The sequence below is a fragment of the Volvox carteri genome (genome assembly GCF_000143455.1).
Source record: "Volvox carteri f. nagariensis unplaced genomic scaffold VOLCAscaffold_12, whole genome shotgun sequence".
NCBI lineage: Eukaryota > Viridiplantae > Chlorophyta > Chlorophyceae > Chlamydomonadales > Volvocaceae > Volvox > Volvox carteri.
The window spans coordinates 471,917-496,666 of NW_003307555.1; the positions used below are offsets into that span (position 1 = coordinate 471,917).

A 24,750-nucleotide genomic window follows, 5' to 3' on the forward strand; every position below is an offset into this window, starting at 1 on the left:
AACCAACTGCACGACATTGAGGGACGCTTCCAATGGCAGTCGCGTGGTATGCGTCCTTATAAAATATTAGTAGGTTAAATGTCGGAAACTTTATGAATAATTTTTCTACTATGCGCACGTGCTAACACTACTGGCTCAACATCATAGGTCGACATCGTGTTACGAGGCATGTCCTGCTTATTGGGTTGTACTTTATAGCTGCGAAAGCCCCTGGTATTTATGGCATTGAAGGTCTCTGCTTCGCTGCCAGTGTGGATGGTGATCCATTGGATCACCTCTCATAGCTACTCCTTCCAAGGACGTGTTTGCTCTGCCTGCTTGTTGTTAATTCTCGGGCTTTGGGCTTTGTATGAATAAGCCTATTGTTATGCGCACATGTTAACATCTTTTGGCTCAATATCATACGTAGACATCGTTTCACGAGGCATGTCCTGCTTATTGGATTGTGCTTCATAGCTGTGAAAGCCCCTGGTATTTATGGCATGGAAGATCTCTGGCGCGCTGCAAATGTGGGTGGTGATCCATTGGATCACCTCTCTCAACGTGCATTTTATCTTCGACCGCCCCACAGTCGCATCTGCAGATGGTTCAATCAAGGTGTTTAGACGCAGTATCCCTGCTTAAACTCTTCGTATGGCACGATACTGCAGAAATGGCCAGGATGCGCAGCTTCGTCAGCCTGCTTTTTATGTTTCAAGTTTTACTTCGTTTGATCATATACCCGCTGTAAAATTGCATTGGTTTTTTTACGCACTTGCATTGCCATCGCCTCGCGCCTGTACGGCACTGTGTGTTTCCGTGTCACGGCACCCTTCTATTAGGATTGGGCCCCCCAGCCAAAATTAAGGTTTTACCGAATCAGTCACACGATAACAGCTCCACGATAAGGATTACGACACGACCAAGAGGATTAGGATTGGGACCCCAGCCTCAGAGTTAGGATTGCGGTCCGGCCCCAGGATTAGGATTGGGACCCCCCCCAGGATTGGGATTGGGACCCGGCCACAGGATTAGGATTAGAACCCCGACCCTAGGATATGGATTAGACCACCACTCTGGATTAGGGATTAGAAGTGGTCCACCCCTGTTGAGATTAGAGGATTGCTGACCGGTACCCACCCCCTGGATTAGAGGATAGGACCACTTTGCACCCCTCTGCGAGCACTCACCATAAATTCCTCGTTAACGTATTTGCACCCCGGCTTCAGCTCGCATAGGTGGGGATTGCAGCCTCGCTGGTAGCACCTGAGTAACGCACAGCAACAAGGTTATTCAATTGTATTCATCGGGGTTGCAACCCTGCTCCTCAGCATTTGACCAGTTGGTAAATTCGGCTAGCTGCCCGGCCATCTAGGCACCCATAAATGGGAACCCGTATCCGTATACTCACTGTCCTGGCCCTTGGCAGTGGCTGTCGTCGTCCCCCGCCTGAGAGAAGGCAAATCAACAAACTCCGTCCCGGCCCCCTTCTTGCGCATAGTTCCCGCCTCCCCGTCGGCTCCCCTTTGTTCGTTCCTGAGCTCGATCCGCATGTACTCCGATTCACCTAACTTAGTCGGATTTGACGTAATTTAAAGATGGACTCGATTTTGTTTTTTTTCCACTTCTTTAATTTTTTTGATTTACGTCCGATCTGCCTTTGATGATAGGTTCAATCTAGATCCAAATCCGAGTTTTTAAATCTGCTCACCATGGACCGTGCTTCGTTCATCCAAGACAACCCGGCTGCTCTACGGTGCTGTCAAAACCACCACGTACTTGGCGGGGTAACCCCCATAATTCCCAGCACGGCTTTAATGGTAAGTGCAACTGCAACAAAGATATAACGCAAAAGTATAAATAAAACATAAGTTCAACACAGAAGTTACATAAGTGCACACGCACACGCACACGCACACGTACACCCACACGCACACGCACACGCACACGCACACGCACACGCACACGCACACGCACACGCACACGCACACGCACACGCACACACACCGGGTGTAGGTGATGCTCTTGGTAAACCCCAGAGGAATCGCTCGGAACTCCGGCCATGTCTGAGGTGGTTCAGGGCAGGGGACAGCGGCAGCAGCAGCAGTATCAGCAGTAGCGGCGGAATGGCCAGGATAGCAGTGGCGGCGGCGCGCGCCGCGGCGGTAGCAGAAGCAGCAGCAATAGTAACGGCCGTGAAGGCGTGTTAATCAGCACACAGCGCACGGGCCCAGCTTGTCAAGACACGGTCAAGGGCGCAGCAGCACGGCAGCCAGGCAGGCTAGCTAGCGGGCGGGTGGGAGGCCGAACGCGGCCAGGGGTTATGGGCAGCGTGAAAAACCAACACGAAAACAGCTTTAAAGGAACTGCCCATTGCGCGTGAGGCAGTGCGGTACTGGGGAATGGAAACAGGGGCAGGAAGCTTCGTGAGCTGGGACGGACCGGCGAAGCCCGGGTGTGCGCGGGGGAGGAACCCTAAAACCATAACAACCCTAAAATCTTTCCATCATGTGGGTAAGATTTCACCCACGTATACGGCAACAAAATCGTACGGAAATTTTGTATTACAGTCGCACGTAAGTACCTGCCTGGAGTGTATGGCCTGGGATGCATCGTGTGTACGACTCCAGTGTGCTGCCGTTGGGACGAGCTACATGTCCCGAGGGCCCGAGCAACTGCCAGTGTACGGTAACGCCCCCGTACGCCTCGAAGGGCGCCAGGAAGGTGGGCAGGTGGGGCCGTGTTTGCGGCGGCTTCGGCGGCTCCTTGAGGATGATGTATTCATCTGGGTCGAGAAGGGCGATGAAAGTGTGGCGGTGGCCAAACATTCTGCAAGGATTCGGAGCGGGGCAGTAGCAGATGCAGCGTGGGGCAAAGTTGCTAAGAGATGCCATCCCCAGACGGGTGGGGCACGTGTTCGGCGGCCGCGTGTGATGGGGGGATCGGCAAGTAGCTCCTGCCGACGCCGGGAGCTCGGGAGCCGCCGCTGCGTCAGAAACGCCAGTACGCAACGAGCATGCGGGCGGCGTTCTCTTCGCTGGCAAAAGCTTTCCCTTAGCTTTCCCGTTTGGATTTTGTTGTACTTTTTGTTAAGGAGGTGATCTGGTGCAAGGCGCACGCACACCCCGTGCCGTACGCCCCATTCTCCCATCTTACCGGTAGCAGTTGTCGTACGCCCATGCCTGTGGTGACAGGAACGTCCGTGTTGACGTATCATACATTTTCTTAAATAACTTTCGATCAATTTTCCATGCGTCTGAGAAATAAAAGAGTTCCACGGTGTTTGACAGGACGTAGTCCTCGAGCACCTTCGCCATCGGCGGCGAGCTCTGATGATCCCATATGTAAAACTTCTCAATGCCGAGCCACAGGTGGTAGCGTATGAATTCTCTAATGTAAAGATGCTCATTTTTTGCAAGAACACATACTGCGATGTATGCATGGGCCGTGGTGCCCTGTCCGCTAATGTAAGGATTCAATGTGTTCGAGGAGGCCACGGAGTCGCCAAGGAGAAACGCAAGAAGGATAACGATAATCTGTAGCCGGCTGTGGTTTTGTGAGACCATGTCAGTTAATGTGAATGAGCGGCCAAACACCATTCGCGGCCCGAAGCATTTCACTGTGCATAACTCAGCAAATTAATAGTTTGAGATTACTGGGTCTAAGGGTAGAAGCATGCAACTAAGTGTAGCGCGTCATGATTGTAGGTCGCGATTCCGCAGAGCGAGCTCGTAATGACTATTATCGGTGCATGATGAATTTAAGAAACACAAAGAATTCGCCGTTGCTTGCACGCACGGCGCCGTGTACTCTGAATGCCTGCTGTGATTGCGGACGTTGCATACGGGACAGTTGGAACTAAGGAAGTCGTCCAAAACGCGAATTTCTCGTATAGCTGTATGTCCCATGTAGTTAATGCTATAAGGTTGTCGGATTCATGCTGTTGTGGAAAGTTTCGGTGAACTTCCCGGTAGTTTACCTTCCAGCTGGAAAACCAAGCTGTTTCTGTGAGCCCAAGTTTTTTTGCCATGTCGAGCTATAAGATCATCTTCTTGGGAGGTGGCAATGCAGCCGGTTATGCAGCTCGCGCATTCGTAGAGAATTGCCTCAAAGCGGGAGAGCTTGCGATTATTACGGAGGAGCCATATGTCGCTTATGAAAGACCTGCTCTTTCAAAGGGGTACCTGCTGGGTGAGTTTGGGCGATGGTGTCTGACGTTATAAACCCTGTGATCTCACCCTATGTCCTCACGGCACGTCGTGTAAACGATTTCCTATCGGTTTCAGCAAGTAATTCAGGTCAAATCTTTATGAGGTCCTGTTACTTGTACACGACGGATCCGCGACAGGTGCTGCACGCCTGCCGGGATTCCACACCTGCGTTGGGGGTGGCGGAGAGCGTCAGGCCCCGGAGTGGTACTCCGAAAAGGGTAAGAAATTTGTGTTGGCCAAATGTCAGTCCACAGAACACGTTCATGCGAAGTGTCATGTGGTGTATATGACACCACGTGGTCATCTGGCGCAACTTTCCCCAACCTATGTCCGGTTCTCCACTCCCATACTCTAGTCCGGTCATAAACCCCTGTTGCGCAACCAAACGCCAGTCTTTTCGTGCATGAAAACTTTCACACATGTGCATTTATGCTCTCAAACCCGCAGGCATTACCTACCTGACCAACAGCAGGGTCGTCAAAGCGGATTTGGCCAACAAGGCTCTCACATTGGCGAGCGGCGAGGTGCTATCGTACGAGAAGCTCATTATCGGTACCGGAGCCAGGGTACGGCATGACGAATGAATTTTGGAAAAGAGATTAAAGGGCCCTAGAAGCCCCAGGGGCCACTTTTAATAGCTATTCGCGGAAATGCGCCCACGGGGTTGGGGAGGGGTTGCTGTTGCTATCTTTGGAGCTATAAAGTGCACCAGGCACATGCTCACCTACAATGTTTTTCTCCTTCTCCCCTGCCTTCTCTGAATCTCGCTTTCTCCGTTCCTCTCTCACTTTTCTATCTTCCATTACCTTGTTTAGTTCTTTACTTACCCTCCCTTTGCTTCTCCGCGTTGGCTCTACGTTTGGCTCTACGGAAACGAACCCCAGCCGACACGGCTGACTGAATTCGGAGTTCCTGGAGCTGACCTGGGCGGCCTCTTCTATCTACGGGACGTGAAGGACGGCGATGTGCTGGTGGCGGCTGTGGCGGCGACCAAGGAGGCCGGCGGCAAGGTGAGCCGCCGGGGGTTTACAGCAGGGAGATTCAATAAGCCCAAAAGTTGGGGAAGCCTTGAAAAACCGCAAACCGGCCTACCCCGTCATTGCCCGCATTCCCGGACCTTGCCTTCCATCTTGTATAATATCGCACACTACCCGCTTCTGATACGCCTCATGCTTCTCATACTTCGCCCATCTTCCTTTGCTCGGCCATCACCTTCTGACTCGCCTTGTTTTCTTCCTCGCCATCTCCTTGTTAACTTATCGCTCCGGCCCCGTTGACCAGTGCACCACGATATATTACATTAGCCCCCACCTGCCGCAGGCTGTGGTGATTGGCGGTGGCTATATCGGAATGGAGGTGGCAGCAGGCCTGTCGTCCAGCGGCCTCAGTGTGACAATGGTGTTTCCAGAGGACAGAATCCTCAGCCGCCTGCTCACGCCGCAGCTGGCGGCCGTGTACGAACGGCTGTACGACGCCAAGGGCATCAAGATGGTTAAGGGAGCAAAAGTGACCGGCTTTGATGGTGTCGATGGCAAGGTGAGCTGGAGGTGTGGTGTAGCTGGGTAGGTGGGTGACTGGGCGAGAGAGTGGGTCGGTAGAAGTATATGATGCAAAATGCAAACAAAATGCAAGAAATGAAAGGTGACCAAATTAGAAAATGAAAAATTGAAAACGGAAAAATAAAAAATGAAAACATGCAAAAATGGAAAAATAACTTTAAAATGACTTAAAAAATGAAAAAATAAAAAATGAAAACAATCGAAAACAATTAATAACAAATCAAAATTGAAGAAATGTAATCCGCCGCTAAAGTCCAAAACACCAACTCGGTTGGGTAGGTTGTTGGATGGGTGGGTGAGGAAACGTATGTAGTTGAGTGTGTGAGTTGACAGCCCCTAATGCATGTCTTTTTAACGTATGTGGATGAGGGGTGGCAAGGGAGGAGGGGGTTGGGTGGAAGTGGGGAGGAAGGACCAAAACATTGCGCAACATGGGACCTTCCTGCAGTCCCCTGGCTGTACTGGTGTCTCATCCCTGCCGTCTCTCACGCGCATCTCTTGTACAACACACCGTTTTCTTTATGAAATCTTTCGACAACAGCAGCTGTCTCCTTTTTACCTATCCTAACTATGTCCTATTTCCTGCACCAACACTGCCATCCTAACTGCCAACCGAACTGCCACCAACTAACCGCAACCAACTGCCAATAACTAACTACCACCAACTATCCGACGCAGGTATCGTGCGTGAGGTTCACGGACGCCTCGGGTTCGCAGCAGAGCCTGGATGCGGGCCTGGTGGTGGTGGGTGTGGGAGCCCGACCCAATGTGGAGCTGTTCCAGGGTACGTGAGTGAGTGCGAATATGTTGTTGTTGTTGGTACAGAGTGAGAGGCTTCCGGACCAATTACACATATTTTGATTGTTATACTTATAGAATAGAACACCATACAGCACCATCCATCATTACCACATTGTACTGCGCCGTACGAACTGCAAGTCCAAGGCGGTTCCCATCCTGCCATCGAGAAAAGCGCTCATCATTATGTCACCCGAACATCCGAAGAGACAGAGGGTTTCAGCAATCGCCACCGATCCAGCGTGTGAATTTCAGTTTATGAACTCAACCCCACATCTCAGCAGCTAGCCAGAAGCTCACGCTGCCGGCAATGTCGGTAGTCTACCCAGGAATCTAATCCAAGCCGCACTTTGCCGGAGTGTCTCCAGATCAAACCAGAGAGGGTATTTGCACCTGTCCATCCCTCCGTATGTTCGTGTGCATGTATACACGTCTTGTGGAATTGAGCTGTGCATGTGCCTAACGGAGAGTGTCAGGACCCGCTAGGTGGTTTCGAAGCACGTACACACATATATACATACATACATACATACATACATACATACATACATACATACATACATACATACATACATACATACATACATACATACATACATACATACATACATACATACATACATACATACATAACCCTACATGCACGCGCTGAGACACATTGGGTAGTCGCTGTACAGTGGTGGGCATTGGATGGCACTGAAAAGGGCTATACGTGATTCATGGGTCCCTTCGCGCGGTTGCGGTGGTGGTTGCAGGTCAGTTGGAGATTGCTGCAGGTGGCATTAAGGTGGATGGACAGATGGCCACCAGGTATGGTGAGGGCGGACCGCGGGATGGAGGGGGATGGAGTGGAGTGTTGGGGGATGGAGGGGGATGGAGTGGAGTGTTGGGGGATGGAGGGGGATGGAGTGGAGTGTTGGGGGATGGAGGGGGATGGAGTGGAATGTTGGGGGATGGAGGGGGATGGAGTGGAGTGTTGGGGGATGGAGGGGGATGGAGTGGAGTGTTGGGGGATGGAGGGGGATGGAGGGGAGTGGAGGGGGATGGAGGGGGATGGAGGGGAGTGGAGGGGGATGGAGGGGGATGGAGGGGGATGCGGGAAAGGGGATGTGTTGGGTTCAGAGCTGGTCCTCAGGTGTTGCATTTGGCCCCCTGCATGGAGGCCTCCCTCTCACTCGTCAATGCTCTGTACTGCGGCAGTTGTTACGTTGACCTTTGCATGTAATGTAACCCCCCCATCCGCCTCCCGCTCCCTGCTCTGCCGCCGCCGTCGTGCGGGGCGTCCCGCAGCGTGCCGGACGTGTATGCAGTGGGTGACGTGGCGGCCTTCCCGCTTACCTCGGTGGCATCAGGGGAGGTGTCGTACGCTCGTCAGGAGCATGTGACGCACTGCAGGTGTGTATTGGGCCCGTGTGGTCCTTCTAAGTCTGGCAGGTTGTGAGTGTCTGGGATGGGGTAGGGTGGGGTGGGAGTTGCCGGTTTGCATGGGTGCTGGTTTTGGGATTCCGTGTTAGCTAGGGTGATAGCTAGGATGTGTCGTACATATGTACCCGTGATGATCCGCCCCAAGTGACTTCTCCCGGGATGTGTGTGTGGAAACAGTTAGAAACAAACCCTAAGCCCCCTCCCCCCACACGGCCTCTGTCCGTAAACGCTCTCGGGTACCCGTCGCCATTTTCTGAACACCAGCTCCATTCCCACCACGTTCCCGACCTCCTTCCCTGCCCTCCCTCTTTTGGGCTTTGGACGCCGGCAGCTCATTTCTTCTTTCCTTGCCATTTATGATGCCCTTCCCCCTGTTTCCTATCGTCACGACGACTCTAGGTTGAGCGCAGCTCAGGCGGCCAAGGCCATTTTGGGTGGGTTCCAGAGCCCCCGGGGTTCCCGCACCAATTACGTATTTGTTATTGTTCCTTTACAGGAAAGCTGTATTCGAAAAATTCCCGCTAATCCATGTTGTGATAATAATTGCAGCAATAGTAGCAGTTCCAGTTTACGAGCTTTTCCTGAAGGGTTTAGTTTTCTGTTCCATGTGCATTTCGTGGCTGGGGCCAGGCAGGAGATGTGGGGGGTAAGTGGCATTAGAGAAATAGGCACGGGCGCGGCGCACAGAGAGGTTTGCTGCTGTATGACACACCGGAGCGTGTGGCCGAAAGACGCCGTACTGGGTGGTGGGGTTTGGTTTCCTATTATCGCTAAATCCGAGCTGGAGAAGAGACTTTCTTTTCAGTCCCCGTGAAGTGAGAAACATTCGAGGTAACTCGACCAGGCGCTCTCCCACTTTCTTATCTTATCCTATCCTATCGTGTTTTGCAGGTCTTTCGCCGCCGCCGTACGACTACCTGCCGTTCTTCTATAGCCGCGTGTTTGCATTGTCGTGGGTGTTTTATGGCGAGGCTCCGGCGGACGCTACCGCAGTGCACTTTGGCGACATGCCGGAGGGTGAGGACTTCAAAAAAACATTGGCAATCATCTTTGGGATGGGGGCGAGGGAGGGAGGGACTCCCAAGGTGCAGGGACAATTGACGTCATGCTGGTGCGCGGATGCGTGTGTGTGTGTGTGTGTGTGTGTCTGTATGTGTGGCCGTGGCAAGTACGGTGCTATCTATCTATCTATCTATCTAACCATCTATCTAACCAACTATCCATTTATCTATATGTACATGGATATCCGCCACGTATGATTCCCGTCATGTGCTAATTTCCTTGTGTCCTCTCGCAGCCAAGTGCTTTGGCTGTTTGTGGCTGGGGGCCGGTGGTAAGCTGGTGGGAGCGTTCTTGGAGGGCGGCTCAGCAGACGATGCTGCGGTACTTAAGGCGGCGGTGGCGGGACGGCTGACGATTCCGACGGAGGAGGGCGGCCTGGGAGCGGCTGCCGGCAGCGGCGCTGCGGTTGTGGCGCAGCTCAAGGCCAAGCTGTGACTGCAGGATAAGCTGTGAAGCTCCTGTTCCGTCTTGAGCCTAGTTAGGCTGCTGATGGGGAGGTCGTGGCGGCACTCGTGCTTGTGTGTGGCGCTCGGTGTGCTACCGCTGATGCGTATGCAAGTTAAAAAATTGTTTGCATGCATGTATGTATGTGTGAACGTGCTTAAGTTTATGGCATGGTGTGAGCCGAATACAGTAGTATGCTATGTTATAATTCCATTTTCTCTCTTGACCACTATTGGAGGGGACTTGCGTGACGCAGCAAATGGTATGTATGTGACCTGGGTGCGAGGTAGGATGGTGCTTATAGGCGATCTGGCAGCCCTTGAGCCCTCGGCTCGTATTAGGGTGGTTTGCAGGTACGGGGAACGCACCCACGACCATGTAACAACAACATATGTGACCTAAACTGCGGACGGGCGGAGATGATGTAACAAAACAGGTGTGTGTGGGAGGGGGGAGAAAAGGAAAATCGTGAAAAAAGGAAAGAAAAAAGGACCGTGCTGCCGCCAACTCGCCAGGTTGGGAGGGGGAGGTTATGCCGTTATGACCTGTCGCGCTGTCGTGGTGTTGCTGTGGGTTTCTCGTACTCCCATCCCATTTTACCGGGGCCCCTTGCAGGACCCGGCGCAGATTGCACCGACTGAGTTCGCTTGGAAAGTTTATTGTAACGGCACAGCAAGTCATGAACCTGCGGTGGCTCGACTCGCATAATAAACGGTATACAGCACACATGTTGCTGTGCTGCCGAGTGTCCGCACTTTGCATATCAATAAAAATATTTGGCAGTTCATCTAAGTGCGATTTGAGCGGAGACCACCATCTGCCGGCGCTTGATTCATTTTTCACAGAATCCCCTAGCACAGCAGGGGCGATCGTATGCGGGGCGGTAGAGGATCAACAGTACAGTACAGTTGGTAGTACAGTTGGTTGATCCTAGGGCAGTTGAGGCGTGCATGGTATCGTGCCGACCTGCAAGGCATCCCCGTCCACACACACGGCAGACGTAGGACTGGACAATGCTAATGCGATGGTGATGGGAATTATTCGTTATTCCCATATCAACCATAACGATGATCACCACCATAACGATATTCCGATGGAAAGGGACGGTGGGGTGTCTATAGGCCCTCTTTCTACTGCTAAATGCGTTGAATGCCCTGACAGATTCCTGTTGACCTCGTGCGCCCAACACCAACACGGCGGCCCTGATGCTCATGATGTCCTGCACTGGCCTGTCCATTGGGGTTTGTTGAAGGTTTGACAGAGAGGAGCGGATGTTTGCTCCAAGGGGCATGGTGGCGCTCAAGCATGTTGTGGTCCACATTGTAGCGGTGTCTTGCGCACCGCACTCATCAAGACTGGCGGTCTCAGCTCTCAATTTTCCATCGACGTGGAAGTAGAAGTAGCAGCTATTTGGAAAGCTGGCCCGCGCGTTCTGATTATAAATTGCTGTTGTTGGCATAGCTGGCATGAACTTGGCCAAAACACAACCTTCAATGGTTCAGCTCTTCTTTGCTTCGTTAAACAGCCAAAACCGTGGAAATGACTAGGGGGGATTCCAGCAAGCCTGCTTTGTGGTATGTTCCTGACGTCCATGTGCCTCTGATAGGCTTGCTGCTGAAATTGCTTATTATCTGCGCCATATCTCCTTACCCTTGACTACGGGCCTGATGGTGTTCTAGGAGGCAAAGGCTGCAATCAGTACTCTGCAGCGGGTCTGGTAACCCTTGTCACCGTACCAATGCGACGGAGCATAATGGTACCATGTATCCATATTAGAGTCATTTGTCACAACAAGGCAAGTACGTGATTGTGCCACACATACATGATGGATAAAGGTTGCCTTGCGGTGTTGCTGATTCCATGCGCCTTGCGTCTGGAGACACCATGAGCGAATACGTTTGCTTTGGCGACGCTCTAGCCCGCATCCCAGTCCTTGCAGATTGCATCATAATGCTATGTTTTACTACTCGTTGCGTGTAGCTAATGACCAGCATACTTAGGGGACTCCTGCTGGACTAGGTTGGTTAGCGCGCGCGAAGACGTGACAGCACTTGCATCTTCTTGTCCGACGACTCAGTTGCTTTATTATGGTCGACCAGCTGCAAAGAATTTCGGCAGGGGGTTCAAGGAGTAAGTAGTCCTCCAACCGACAGCTCCAATTTGCGCAGCACCCGCAGCATGCATGCAAGAAACCAGCGAGAGTGATGTCTTGTTGTTCTATTTCCTGAGCTCATAATAAATTATCTTTATTTTCTTGGGACGCATGTAGCTCACAGGCTGGTTAAGTTGTGAACAACCTTGTCCTGAGCAAGGAACCTCCCCGATACAGGCCATGGACGCCGTCTTCTAGCTGCGCATAATGAGAAGAACATATGCAGGAAATCTGCTGGTACGTTTTCACGTATCAGTTGAAGTGCTCGTTCGACTATCCCAACGTGATGACGGTTTCACGTATCGAAGCTCCCGTCTATGTGCCCTCCCAGGAACTGGCGTGAATCCAGCATATCGCAATACAGGTCAGGTCAATTCGGTCCTGCCCTTCCCGGTGCTTGTGCCTCCTGCAAGTCCCGCGGTCCCCACCATGCCAAGGCGAGACGGCGCTGGAGGCAACCGGGATGGCAACGCAGCACGTGGTGAGGAAGCAACCGTAATTTGCGTTCAGCCCTAGCTGCACCATAACTAGAGTCTTGGATCTGACGCATACACAAACGTCGACGTTGGCCCGCAGGCGCACCTGATCCGTACGCGTTAGAGGATGACGACGAGGAAGACGAGAACAGCAATCCCGCCAAACCGTCTAGCAAGGGAATCGGCGTGACCGTTGGCAAGCGGCTCGTGTTGGGCGGGAGCGAAGCCAAGAAGCAGACCCAGCTTCCCATGCTTTTTTCCCAGGAGCACAAGGTGCGGGATCTGATCGACAGAAAGCGCCGTTGCCTATACACCGGAAGGGAGGATCCTGCACGGTATTTGCCATGATGATATGTCTTCCTAGGGAGGGTCCTTTTTGGGATAGCAAACACGTGTCGCAGGTTGCCCAATCACGATTAGCACTAACACTAGGGAACCGCCCGGATAATTCGCCCAGACGCATCACCCAGGTTCCCTTGCCTTCGTTGTTTGATATGCCAGCTGAACTCTGAGCTTTCGAGCGCTGCGTATTCTTTCTTTCTTCCAAAAAGTGCACTCGCGTTGCTGTCGAGCCGCCGCCGCCTGGCACCGTGTGGCCAGCGGGATTTACGCGCTGTGCAATATGGTTGCGCACCCAGGCTCGTGCTGTATTTTGCTCTCCCGCAGAAACTGCAAGCTGCACGCTTGGTCCCGGCGGGTATGGTCAACCTTGGTAACACCTGCTACCTTAATTCAGTGGTCCAGGTGCGAGAGAACGGATGTGCCTGGCTGTGCAGCCCACGATGACCGCGTTTTAAAAGGGTCGTTATAGAGGAAGTCCGCTCTGGAGTGAAATTGGTAACGGTGGAAGCGTGTTCCTGTCCAGCTGTTCAAGGGGTTAGGGAAACAAAGCCTGGGGCTTGGCTTTGGAGGGACTGTTGGATGGGGATTCGCGTGCGTGGGGGTGGATTGCTGCTGCTGCGCGTATTATTAGTTAGAGAGGCGTTCACTATGGGTTGAGCACATAGGGAACATAGTAGGACGGAGCGCGTCGGGTTCAAATTACCACGCTGATCACATTCGTGCTGGACATGTTTTCGAGGACGGAGGCGTGGGAAACAATCCTGACCCAGATCGTAACGTGGACTGGCTCGGAGCCTGATCGTTGGACAGCCCGTGTCCTGCAGCTTTGACGATGCGTCCAGGTCTGTGATCGACCCACATCCTTGACTTCGCCTGCCGTGTTACATTCAGTCTGACCCAAGGACGGCATTGGGCGTCCCCAAAAGCCATGCGACGCGGCCGGCCATGTCTCTGCGTGCTGATTGCAGCCTAACAGAATTGGCATGTTGGTTACGCAACAAGCTAAATACCATCCTCGTCCCCTAGCGTCTATCGTCAATTGCGTTCTATTCACACTGCCATCTTCCCTTGGGGGTTCCACTCCAACAGGTCCTGATGAACATGGCCACCTTCACAGGGGATCTCAGGGACCCCTCCCTGCTGAGCTTGGCCCAGCACCTGCCGGCAGCAGGCGTGTGGGCGGCGCTTCGGGCCACCGCCGACAAGCTGCAAACGGCAACGCAAGCGTAAGTTGCGTGTACGTGGGGCCAAAGCTACGTTCGATGCCTGTGCCTTTTAACGAGGCTGAGCGCATTAGTTTTGGTTGGCAAATGAGTATTCGTAGCTAGTGCGTTCCTATCATGTTGCTTTTACATTTGGGTTCGCTTGTGGATGAGGCCCCAATAGTTATTTGCGCACGCAAACCGGGGCTATGCAGCCTAATAAAGCCATTTTAACCGAGTCAATTCATCGCGTCACAGTGCTTCAGCGTAACGGTTGTCGCCCCTTTGTCGCTTAGGAGGGAGGGCTCAGCACATGGTTTACCCGGGGGGTTTATGACACCCGGGGGGCCCCAACCGCTGCCTCGTCATGTCCCTGTTCACTCTGCGCGCTGCCTGGCATGCATACAGGCGCCCGACGTTCGAGAGCTTGAAGCCCGCCGTGGAGCCTTCAGAGCTCCGGAGCGCCATGGGCCGCCGCAGTAGCCGCTGGCGAAGCTTCTCTCAGCAAGACGCCCACGAGTTCCTGGTGGAGCTGTTGGAGGAGCTGCAGAGCGAGGTGCTGGCGGCCGAGGTGAGGGGGCGCTAATCGCTAATGTTTCAACTCTTAAATGAGGTAGGAAAGAAGCAGGAAGAAAGGAAGACGCGCTGAGGGATCATCGTCAGGAGAACGAGAAGCGTAGGGGGTCCCGTGCTTTGGGCCGACGACCAGGGGAGCGGGACAGGCGTTGATTCATCTGCAAGACAAGGGGAATTTTTCGGGGATGCATGGGAGTTTGCAAGGACACTCAGGAACTGCTGTTACCACGTCGTCCATCTGGATTTGTCTGGAACTGGGTCGGTTTTTCCTGGCTGAATCTCCTCCCACCAGGCCGCTGCATTTGACCGTCGCCGAATGCCGTTCTCGAAGACGCGCTGTCCCACTGCACGAAACCTAAGCGGCAGCCTCATGCACACATGGACCTGCGCCGCCTGCGGACGCTGCACACGAGCCAAGGAGCCGTTCAGTTGCCTGAGTTTGCAGCTGCCTTCGCAAGGGGCTGTGAACCTGCAGGTGGGGCGCTGGCTGCGGATATAGGAAAGAGAGAGAGCTGCCGATTGTGGGGTGTGGACACGTATTTGGTGCTTTCGTGCTTGCGGGAGTACCATGGGGACGTTCATGCGTCTGCTGTGGCGCAGCATCTTCAAGATAAAGGATTGCATATGGGTAGCCTTGCTCTTGGCGCGCTATGCCAGTTATAGTGTCAAGTTGCAAGCTATCCGCCCGGAATGGGGACGCCATGTCCGGTGTATTGTATTGAGAGCGCGTTGTTGCCTTGACTTTCCTAATCCTGCCGCGTGGCGACGCATCACCAAGGCTTTTGCATTCGCGAAGACACATGTATGTTTGTCCTTGTGGAATGATGCTGCGCTCAAGCCATCGTTACCTTCACCCTACCGCGCTAAAATTCCTCTCCACTGCCCCTATTACAACACACACGCACACAACCCTGCTCCCACCTGGGGCCTGGTTGGAAACCGCCTTTGACCAATTGGCGCTTCAGGATCTGTTCTCCGAATACCTGAAGGTAAGCATGGCCGAAGGAGCGAATGTGGCTTTCGGGCTTTCCTGCGGTCCTGCTGCTCTCGCAAGTGCAGCTTTGGTGTGGCATCACTCGTGCGCCTCTGGTAGGAACTAGTAAGAAACGACGGATAAGCTGGTCAGGGCATTGGCCCTTTCAGAGTCAAAAGGCTGGCGAAGGTTAAGGCAGGGAAGGTGCATGCGGGCCTGTGTCCGGGGTGGAAGCAGTGCATTAAGTGTCGGCTATGTTTTCTTTGTTACGAGCTCGCTTCTCCCTTGGTGATGTTGTGTATGCGGTGCAGGACGAGAACATCGACAAAAATTGCGACGGGTGCTCGCCTTCGGCGCCCGTGCCCCACACCGTGCAGCACCACTTCTGGCGGCTCCCGCGGGTTCTAGTGGTGCACATCAAGCGCTTTATGTCGGTGCCGCAGCAGCAAACCCAACAGCAGCAGCAGCAAGCGCTACCGCCGGCTCCGCTGCGGCAGGGAACAACAGTAGGCGGGGATGCTGCTGCATCGGGTTCGCGTGCAGCAAACCTCTTGGAGGATGAGGCGGAGGGTACGACAGCCCCACCGGCGAACGTTATCAACGTGCCAGGAACGCCTTGCCGCGAGGGCTCTGCGGGTGCTGGTGAGCCTGCAGGGGCTGCGGAGGGTGCTCCCAGCGCACCGCAGCCGGCGGCGGCAGCCGGCGGCGGCACCCGCGGTTCGACGCCACCGGCGCCGTACCTTTATGCCAAGGTACTTGACGCGCTTTTTCGCTATGCGCTGCGTTGACAGCAACTCAGGTTTACCTGCACTAGGTAGAGGATGGCGTGGGGGCACGAGGAAAGAATCCTTAAATATTTGTCCAAGCTATATGACGTATTGGCCGAAACATGCAACGGTATGTAGCGAGGACGAGTCGACCTGAATTCCACACCATGTATACAATAAAAGCATGTCAGTTAGGGAGCCCATGTGTAAGGGAGGTCCGGGTGATGTGGTGAAGTCAGGCAAGGCATGGCCACGGTGCTCGTGCGGCCACGATCCTCCATGTTCGGTTGTAAGAGGTCAAGCAAGGTGCATCATGGCGGTGATGTTGCGCATTGCTAAATGGCGCTCCGCAGCCTTTTAGGGCGCAGCTGTCTTTAAGGACCGTATGGGCGCTTCCCTGCAATATGTCGGGTTTACAATCTGGATTTCCGCCCTTCATGTCTTGCATTCTTTATCTATCCTTGCATCTTCCTTGCGGTTCTCCCGGTCGGCTTAATTCCCTCACCTACAGGTCCACACGGTAGTCAAGGTGACGGCGGGGCTGGACCTAGCGCGCCACTGTGACGCCGAGGCATGCGCACACGCACACCTGCTGGAGGCGCTGTCACTGGGGACATGTAAGCCTGAGTCGTGGGTGCGGCTGTGGCTGCGGCTGTGGGTTACTGCAGCAGTGCTTAGGCTTAAGGAACTAGGCCTAATAGGCTGCGCTAGGGTTGACAGGGCGTGGCTGTTAGGCTGGATACAAACGGCTGGTATTATATGGTCGGTGATAGGTTCGGTGGCCCCCTTTCTTACGCCAAAACTACCGTATCATTCCTTGCATGCTATGCCATTGCTCCGCATCCCTTGCGCCTGCACACGTACAGTGGAGCGGAAGACTGGCGGCGATAGTGATGAGGGCGGCGCGGCGGCGGGAGTAAGTCCTGCAGCACTGTCTGGGGGCCGCGCGGCGCCAGCGGCAGGGGCAGCAGCTGGTGCCAGCGGTGCCGCTACTGTGGGCAGGGCCCCTGGCGCAGTGACGGGATGTACATTGGACACTGCGGGGGCCGGCTCCACTTGCCCCAGCCCCTCCTTTATGCAGCCCAACGCTTCCGCTCTGCAGGAGCGCACGGTGCAGCAGCAGGGGTCCGCGCTGCCGCCAAGGGAAAGCCTGCGGCGATCCATATTCGGCGGCTCCAAGGCGATGACCCCAGGGGGCCTCAGGCTACGCGCGCCGGATAGTGAATGCGGGACGAGTGCCCTGAGCACGGGTGCCCAAGCGGATGGCGGCGATGGAGCGCCGACACCGTACGGCGGCTGTGGTGCTGGCACAGGCGCTGCATGCTCGCTTGGGCGGCAAGCCGCACAGGGGAAAGGGCGCTCACAGATGGGAGCGGCTGGCGGCGGCGCCGCTGGGCTGACGCCGGCACAAGAAGCGCAGGGAGCTGGGCCAGGCGGCGCGGCTGCAAGGAAGCCCGAGGCTGGTCATGGGAGCACGCCGCAGGCTCTGATGCGGTCGGGGGGAAAGGACGGGGGACTAGGGAAATTGACTTGCCAGTTGACGACACCCATGGCTGCCTCCTTGGGCGGCGGCCTGAGCAGCCATACGGGCAACGACCGGTTTGGTCCGGCGGGCCCGCCGCCTGGCAGCACCGGACGTGGTGGCGGCGGTGGCGGAAGCGCAGCAGCGTGCTCGGAACGTAAGGCACCGCGACCGATGGGCACTGGCTCGTTTTTTGGAACGGGGTCGGCGACAGAGGCGGTGGCGGCGGAGGCCTGCATGTCCGATGGCCAGGGGGCCCCCGCCAACGGCGTTCGTCAGGCTAACGGGGAAGCTCTTGCCAGGCCGTTTAAGCGAATGTGTGTGGACAGCACGACCACCGGGCCCTCGGGCAGGCAAGCAAGGCTCGGTATTCTGTATCCCGTAATCCTGAACTACAATCTTGGTCATGACCATGCTCGGCTTGTGACCGGACTATGACTGAATAGCCGTGGGAAGGAAAGCCGGGGTAATCCTGCCGCCGCCATTGCTCGTCGACAATGCATGAATCACTTCCCACCTGCTGGTGTCACCACCAAGCGGTGCGATAACTCCTTGCAATCGTTTTGAGTATTTGGCTCAGGAAAAGCCGTCCATCTTTGATGCATTGAAATCTTGAGGCCACACTAATACGGATACCTTGCTCTGCGTTTTTGCAAATGCTTTAAGAAACCACACACACACACATGCACACATGAATCGTTAAAACAGGCATGGTCACGTGCCATATTCCGTCGTCCCGTCGTCATGGCATCCCGTCAGGCGCTCCACGGAGGGGTCACGGCCTGCAACGGTGACGGCACAGCGACTAGAGGAAATGACCGAAGAGGAGCAGTTTCAATTGGCGCTGCAGATGAGCCTGGCGGAGGAAGTCGCGGGTGAAGCCGCTGGCAGCGGTGGCAGCGGCAGTGGCGACGTAGGTGCTCGTCAAGGCTCCATGGCTCGGGTTGAGCATGGAGCTACGGCTACGGCTGCTATCACTGCCACCGGCGCGGCTGCGGGCTCCGGCCCTACGGCATCCAGGCGCGGCGCGGCGACGGTCCTGGACCTGTCGCTACCGACGGCCGCAGCCACGGCCCACCCTGGCCGCGTCTGCACCAGCGGCGATAGCGCAGGCGGTGGTGGTGGCGGCGGCGGCAGCAGCAGGGGCGCCTGCAGAAGAGCCAAACAGGATGTTGGGATATGCGAAGAGGAGGGATGCGACAACGAGGACTCCATGATTGAGCTCCAAGACGAAAGTCAGGGATGCTGTGGTGCCAGTCACGGAGGAGGGGGAGATGGAGGACAACCTCGTGACGCTGGCAGGTGAGTGGCTAGCTGAGTGAATGGGCTTCCGAATGGCTGGCTATCTTGAGAATGTAACTGTGTGCTTGGATGAGTGAGGGCGTCGTGTTGCATACGAGCTTGAAAATTGATGAGAGTGCAGAATGGCTGTCCACGCCCCTTGACTTATCCTAGGTGATCCAATTGCTGCCAAGGCTTCTGCGCGACATGTGTCTGACTCCAGTATTCTACATTCCACGGCCCCTCGTTTCGGGCCTGTTATTGCTTCTGTGTGCGCTCCGTTGGCGTCGTGGCGTCCCTAGCTTACGTATGCTGTCGGCAGTTGATTACACCAACTGCATTTCCGCTCGTTACCTGCCTTTTTTCGGTTGTTTCTCTTAATCCCTTATCCAACGAGTTTTCTGTAAAGATCTACGTAGCTAGTTACACATGGCTACGTCCTAAAAACCCTAAACCTGAATCCAGAGGGGTAATAAACATTGCTGCCATGGTCAGAGCCAGGGAGGATCACCGAAGCAGACCTATACCGCAAACGTGGGTGGGCCCCTCGCAATGGCGCAGCAGTCCACTACCACTACCCGATATAACCGAAACGAACTCGAACGCAAACGAATTAGGAAAGTACCTTCTCTCTTGACCACCTGCAGCTTCTATCCCCACGCCAACCGCACCAGTACCGTCCTCCAAAACCTCCTCGTTCGTAACTGCGATATGGTAGCAGAAGACTTTGGCTTTCTTTGCTTAGACTCGCACGCGTCAGAAATCCGATGCGTTATCTCCCGTCGATGCGCCCTTCAGGACCGCCAGTGCGGGGCCTGCGCTGTCGGGCGCAAGCGGCGGCAAGAACGACGGCAACGACACCGACGGCTCCGCAGGACTGCCCTTGCCCGACAGCTCGGAAGAGGGCCCGACGCCCCAAGCTAAGCGCCTGGAACGGCGGCGCGCCCGCAAGCGGCGCATGGCCAAACTCCTTGACCCGGTGGATGTGCTTGACGTCGCGGAATCACCGGCCGTTCCGCCGCAGCGGCACCAACGCCACCGGGCCGGCAGTGGTTTCGGAACTGAGGGCCGCGTGCACGGCGGTCTGCCTGTCGCGTACAGCGTAGACGATGACGACGATGGTACGACGGCATTATCGCCCGTGTCCGGTGGTGGCGGCGGCGGCGGTAAGAAGTGTTTAGCAGCTGGCAAAAGCGGCGGCTTTGGGGATACCTCCGGAGCGGGCGCCACAGGCAAGCGGGACGAAGCGCCCGCGGATGTCGAGATGGCGGAGGAGGACGAGGAATTGGAAAAGGCGAAGCGGTTGAGCCTGGCGACGTTTGAAGCTGAAGAGGAGGAGCGGAAGTTTCAGCTCCACAGCAACGATAGAGGGACATCGCATGGCGCAAACGCAGCCATGGCACACAAGAGGTCAAGAACGGAGGTGGCGTGGGCTCACATGATGGCCCTGCCCGATCTTCCCAATCCTGGCGACGCTGGGGGCCCGGCGGCAGCAGTAGCAACGGAGCCGGCGGCCCGGGATGCGGTGCTGGACGGCGGCTGTAAAACGCCCCCGCGTGGCGGCGTCGGTGACGGTGCCGCAGCCGCCACGATCGGGGCTTCTGAGGCCATCAACAACCCGTTGCCGCCACCTCTTCGGCGGCGCTCAGCGACGGTTAGCACCACCGCTGGCCTCGGCGGCAGCGAGGAAGACGGTTGTCGCAGCGGCGGGATTGACGCGCTAATGGCCGCAGCCGGCCTGGAAACGGCGGGTCACACAGCCACGGGCGCTGCCGCCGCCACCACGGCGCGACGACCGGCATCCGCTCAGCGCCGCAGCAGCGCCGGCGCCACTGCGCACGACGCAACGGGCACCAGTGCGGATCAGTTCAAGTTCGGGTTTGCGCTGCCAGGCTCCGCAGCCGTGACGACGGGGGCTCCGGTGGGCGCTGCGCTGGGGCTGGCGGGTGCTGGCTCCCGGCGCGAGGACCCCCTGGATCTGACAGGCGGCGATGATGACGATCAGGACCTGGCCAAGGCCATCATGCTGAGCCTTCAGGATGTAAGCGCGGCCCAATTGCGATTAGCTTGGGAGGGGAGGGTGGGGCCCGCGAGTTGGAAGCATGAGCTGGGGATCAGTACGGGTCAGCACCACGAAGGTGGGGGGGCCCTAGCTTCAGGATGGAGCTGAAAGCTCGAAGTTTGAACCAAAGTCACGGGTGAAGGTGGACATGGACGTTAACGGGACAACTCTCCTGTAGATGCGCATGGACCAGGGACGCGAGGCAGGATCCTAGACTACTCGAACGGCGTGCTGCATGGCTGGTTAGGCCTTGGAAGCATGCTGTTAACGACGGGGAAAACCTGGAGATGACTCTCGGCACGCATACCACGAATGGGACCGGAGCTAACCCCCTTCACACCCTCCTAGTGTTACACCTAGGTGCCCGTTCCCACATGCCACCTATCTTCAGTACGTGTTCCCGTTCCTTGTCCTGTGTCTGTGATGTGGCTTTTTGCTCCGTGCATGTTTTCGTGCCCCGGGTTGCTGTCCCCTCCACAGCGGCTCTCTGCTTTGGGCGTTTCCCTGAGTGCGCTGTCGCACAGCGCCGGGGATTAAAAGGCCCGGCTCTGCCCGCAGGTACACCCGCAGAACAATGCGATTGGGGACGCTGTTGGCGACGCGGTGCCGCATGAGGTGATGGACCTCGAGGGCATGGACGGCGTTGAAGGGAACGATGTGGAGCCTCTACCGGACAGGCCCAAGGTACAACTGCTTGCCGAGTTGCGAACATATCGCATGGGCAGCCAGGATTTGTGTTCCGGATCGTTGTTGTTAGTTCTGTCCTGACGCCAGTAACGGCTTCGGTGTGGACATACCTTCAGCCTTTGTTCTCTTCATTCTCTTACAGAGAGTTGAGTTGGACTTCGTGTGCTGGATCCGTTTTTCGTCTCGCCGTGCCGTGCCGTGTTGTGGTCAGTGCTGTTGTTGCACCTTGCTTACGCCTTTGGCATCCTCGCGCCTTTACGTTCTTCGTCGGTGCAAAGCGCACGTCCAATGGCCAATTGCCAGGAAGCTGTACTTGGGCTTTGCGTGCTGTAGTATAATCTTGCCCTCGCCACCTAACCCTTCTTTGCACCATCAGGTCCTCCTCGTACCCGACAGCGATTACGAAGAGGGCACTGACGATGATGACGGCGACGAGGAGGGCAAGGACGGTGGAAGCGGCAACGTGGCGGCTGCTGGGTCACGCACAGCAGCAGCTGGCAGGTCCCGCTCGACGGTGGCGGCAATGGAGGGCGTCCAGACGACGACCCATGAGTCGCAACAACAGCAGCGGCGCCTTCAGAGCAAGGGCGATCCAGGCCAGGCGGTCGCGAGCGTGCCACTGAGCCTGATGGCGCGCTACCGCCTGCAGGGCGTCGTACGGCACAAAGGTCTTACGCCGTTCTCAGGGCACTATGTGGCGGATGTGTTGGTGCGCAGCACCGCCGGCGGCGCGTCGGGGCAGGTAGGAAAGTGGGGAGCTGATATGGCAGGACTGAATACAATTTGCAAGGAAGGAGCGGACGTTTAGATGCCGGTTGAAAGCTGGTTGCCGTTTAACTTTTGTGGTGCAACACGGGCGTGCCAGTCGATAGCGTGTGTGCAGCAGTCCTTGCCCACCCACACGACCGCCTTAAGATTGGGAAGGCAAGGCAACCGCATGTGCTTGAGCCTCAGCCTGTATGTATGTATGTATAAGCACAGGCCATTAATAGTTGGTCAAAGGCCCACTAAGTGTGAAAGATAATTGGGGCTATGCGCACAACTGCACGTTGACTGTGGGTGGATTGAGCGGACATGGGGACATTCCAACATGCTCCCTTTCAACGAGGACGCAAGCCGATACAGACGTCCTTAAAGGCCTGACGGTCCTCAGGCTTAAGAGTAATGGCGAACTGCAGTCCGCCGTACATCCGATGATACGAACTTGCCTGTGCCATGTGTCATTTTTTGGAGACGTTCGCTATTACCATTTATGCCGCGCCGGAGGGTGAGCATTTATCACCATCCGGCTTTCTATGGGAGAATAGCTCGACTAAACACCACCGTCAATCCGCCCGCATCCGCCTCGTGTTCTATGTTTTCCCTCCAGCCGACCCACATGTGGTACGAGCACAACGACGCGGTAGTGAGCCACGTGGATTTCGACCGCATTCGGGAGGACGCCTCAAAGCAGGGCTACCTGTTCTTTTTCGTCAACGCTTCCAAGCTGGCCGGCCCCGTGCCAGCAGCAGCAGCAGTGGCGGCGGCGGCGGCTAAGCCGCTACCGGATGCCTTGGCAGGTGGCGCGGCAGCCTGAAAGGCTGTCACGTGCTTCATGTGCGTACATTATATCGCTAGCAATAGTACGGGTCACCGCTAGCATATGAGATATGACCTTAATACTTTTGCATAGGTTTGGCCGGTTGGGGGGCCCGCCGCTAGCCAACCCGGCATTTGATCGGCGCCTATTCGAAAGGCGCCATTGCAGGATGTCAGCGTGCAGCAGTGGTGGTGACGTGCGTTTGGCTACGGCATTTTTGAGAAATTCTCACTAGACCGTGGGAAGAGACTACTGAAAACGACGGCATGGGGCTTCTACTCGGATTTGTCATTTTGTAGCAGTGGTCATTATGTGTTGCTTGCGGTCGTGTTTGTAGTTAGACGTGTAGGTGCAACAACTTAACGTAACGCTGCGAAGAACAAGGCAGCACCTTCCGGGGGCGGGAATGAAAAAAGGGGGCGGGCTGAGGCTGGTAGTGTGGGCAACATGGGCTTGGCGACATTATTTTTTGGCAAAAGAAGACACAATTCGCATGCACACTGGAACGACAAGGTGTGGAAAATAGTTGCTGTGAGCGGCTTGGAATAACAGTGTGACAGCTTATCGGTGTTATGTTTTCTCATTCTGTCACGTCGCTCAGAAGGCGCATTGCGCAGTCCTGGCCTAGGTTCTTCCTGCACGCTGCTCATCGTTACTCCCTGCTATAGCTAAAAGAGCATAATAGGAGGTATGAATGGAGAAGAGGGCTTGGGCCGGCAGCTCGTGGCTATTTGCTGGCATATTGTATATGTGAGTGTGCACCGTGCAGCAATACCAGGCTGCGTACCAACAAAGCGGAATGGCTCGACAGCGCATAGAGTGGCAAAGGGCGCAGCGGTCGTGTACAATCCTCGTGGGGCGCGCCCATTCAGGCTTGTCTTTTTTCTACTGTTCTTCTACTCAACGTCGCTAGTGCTGAGGGTATGAGGCAGGAGAATATGAAACAATCAATATAGCAACAATCAATATAGTCGGTGGCAAGGTCCCATCCAGGAGGGCAGAATGCTTGGTCAATGTGCATTGTCCATCGTAGGTTGGGCAAGATACAAGACTGGTGTGCGATTGGTAGCACAGCTGCAGCAGATGGCCGTTGTGAAGCTGTGGATGGATACATCATCCTCATAAAAGGTACAGATTGCATGGCTATTCGATGACGTGTCCCCGTGTAGAGTTTGTCGCGTGCTGCACGGATACATTGCCGTTACTTATTGGGCCAAAGCGATAATGAGGCCGTGGATGCAGACGTCACCCGTGCTCATGAACTATATCAGAAGGTCACTAGGCACGAGGAATGTTAAGAAGTCTATTCCTTCGGGCCTTACGCCCAACTAACCCAGCTTACTTAACGCAAGCTCGCATGAAACACAGTCCCCTTCGCAAAGGTAACCCTGTTTCAAAAAAGGTAAACAAGTGAGGCCCAGTTAAGGTGGAGGGCTAGTGACCAAGCTCCTAAACAATGCCAGATTGTCCGGTATCCTCCCTAACCTAGAGAGATGCTTCAGGAACGTGCGTTGCAGCTCGACAATGCGCGGACCGCCCATGCGCGTCGCGTGGTCGTTCAACGACCTGGAAGTTAAAACTGCGGTCCCCACAACCCACCTCCATACGACAGGTGATTGCACTTCAAAACTTGAGCGCTATCTTAGGCAGAAA

At 55.4% G+C, this 24,750-nt stretch overlaps 3 protein-coding genes across 3 annotated transcripts; 2 read left to right on the forward strand and 1 right to left on the reverse strand.

The window, feature by feature from the left end:
• Nucleotides 1-2,336: 2,336 nt before the first annotated feature.
• On the reverse strand, nt 2,337-3,200 carry VOLCADRAFT_89293 (uncharacterized protein; the record flags this gene model as incomplete). Its single annotated transcript, XM_002948987.1, has 3 exons — nt 2,337-2,374; nt 2,564-2,808; nt 3,136-3,200. 3 exons carry the CDS (start codon nt 3,198-3,200, stop codon nt 2,337-2,339), a joined length of 348 nt encoding a protein of 115 aa, XP_002949033.1.
• An 801-nt stretch (nt 3,201-4,001) lies between these two features.
• On the forward strand, nt 4,002-9,949 carry VOLCADRAFT_80444 (uncharacterized protein). Its single transcript, XM_002948882.1, has 11 exons — nt 4,002-4,188; nt 4,328-4,408; nt 4,638-4,756; nt 5,075-5,200; nt 5,511-5,744; nt 6,467-6,533; nt 7,303-7,357; nt 7,838-7,942; nt 8,372-8,406; nt 8,864-8,989; nt 9,270-9,949. Exons 1-11 carry the CDS (start codon nt 4,008-4,010, stop codon nt 9,467-9,469), a joined length of 1,329 nt encoding a protein of 442 aa, XP_002948928.1. The 5' UTR covers nt 4,002-4,007; the 3' UTR covers nt 9,470-9,949.
• Nucleotides 9,950-12,059: 2,110 nt separating this feature from the next.
• On the forward strand, nt 12,060-23,094 carry VOLCADRAFT_117002 (uncharacterized protein; the record flags this gene model as incomplete). Its single annotated transcript, XM_002948883.1, has 15 exons — nt 12,060-12,111; nt 12,207-12,379; nt 12,773-12,850; nt 13,538-13,674; nt 14,059-14,221; nt 14,519-14,701; nt 15,192-15,215; nt 15,577-15,951; nt 16,478-16,583; nt 16,833-17,805; nt 18,248-18,790; nt 19,568-20,810; nt 21,390-21,515; nt 21,895-22,260; nt 22,888-23,094. 15 exons carry the CDS (start codon nt 12,060-12,062, stop codon nt 23,092-23,094), a joined length of 4,749 nt encoding a protein of 1,582 aa, XP_002948929.1.
• Nucleotides 23,095-24,750: the final 1,656 nt, after the last annotated feature.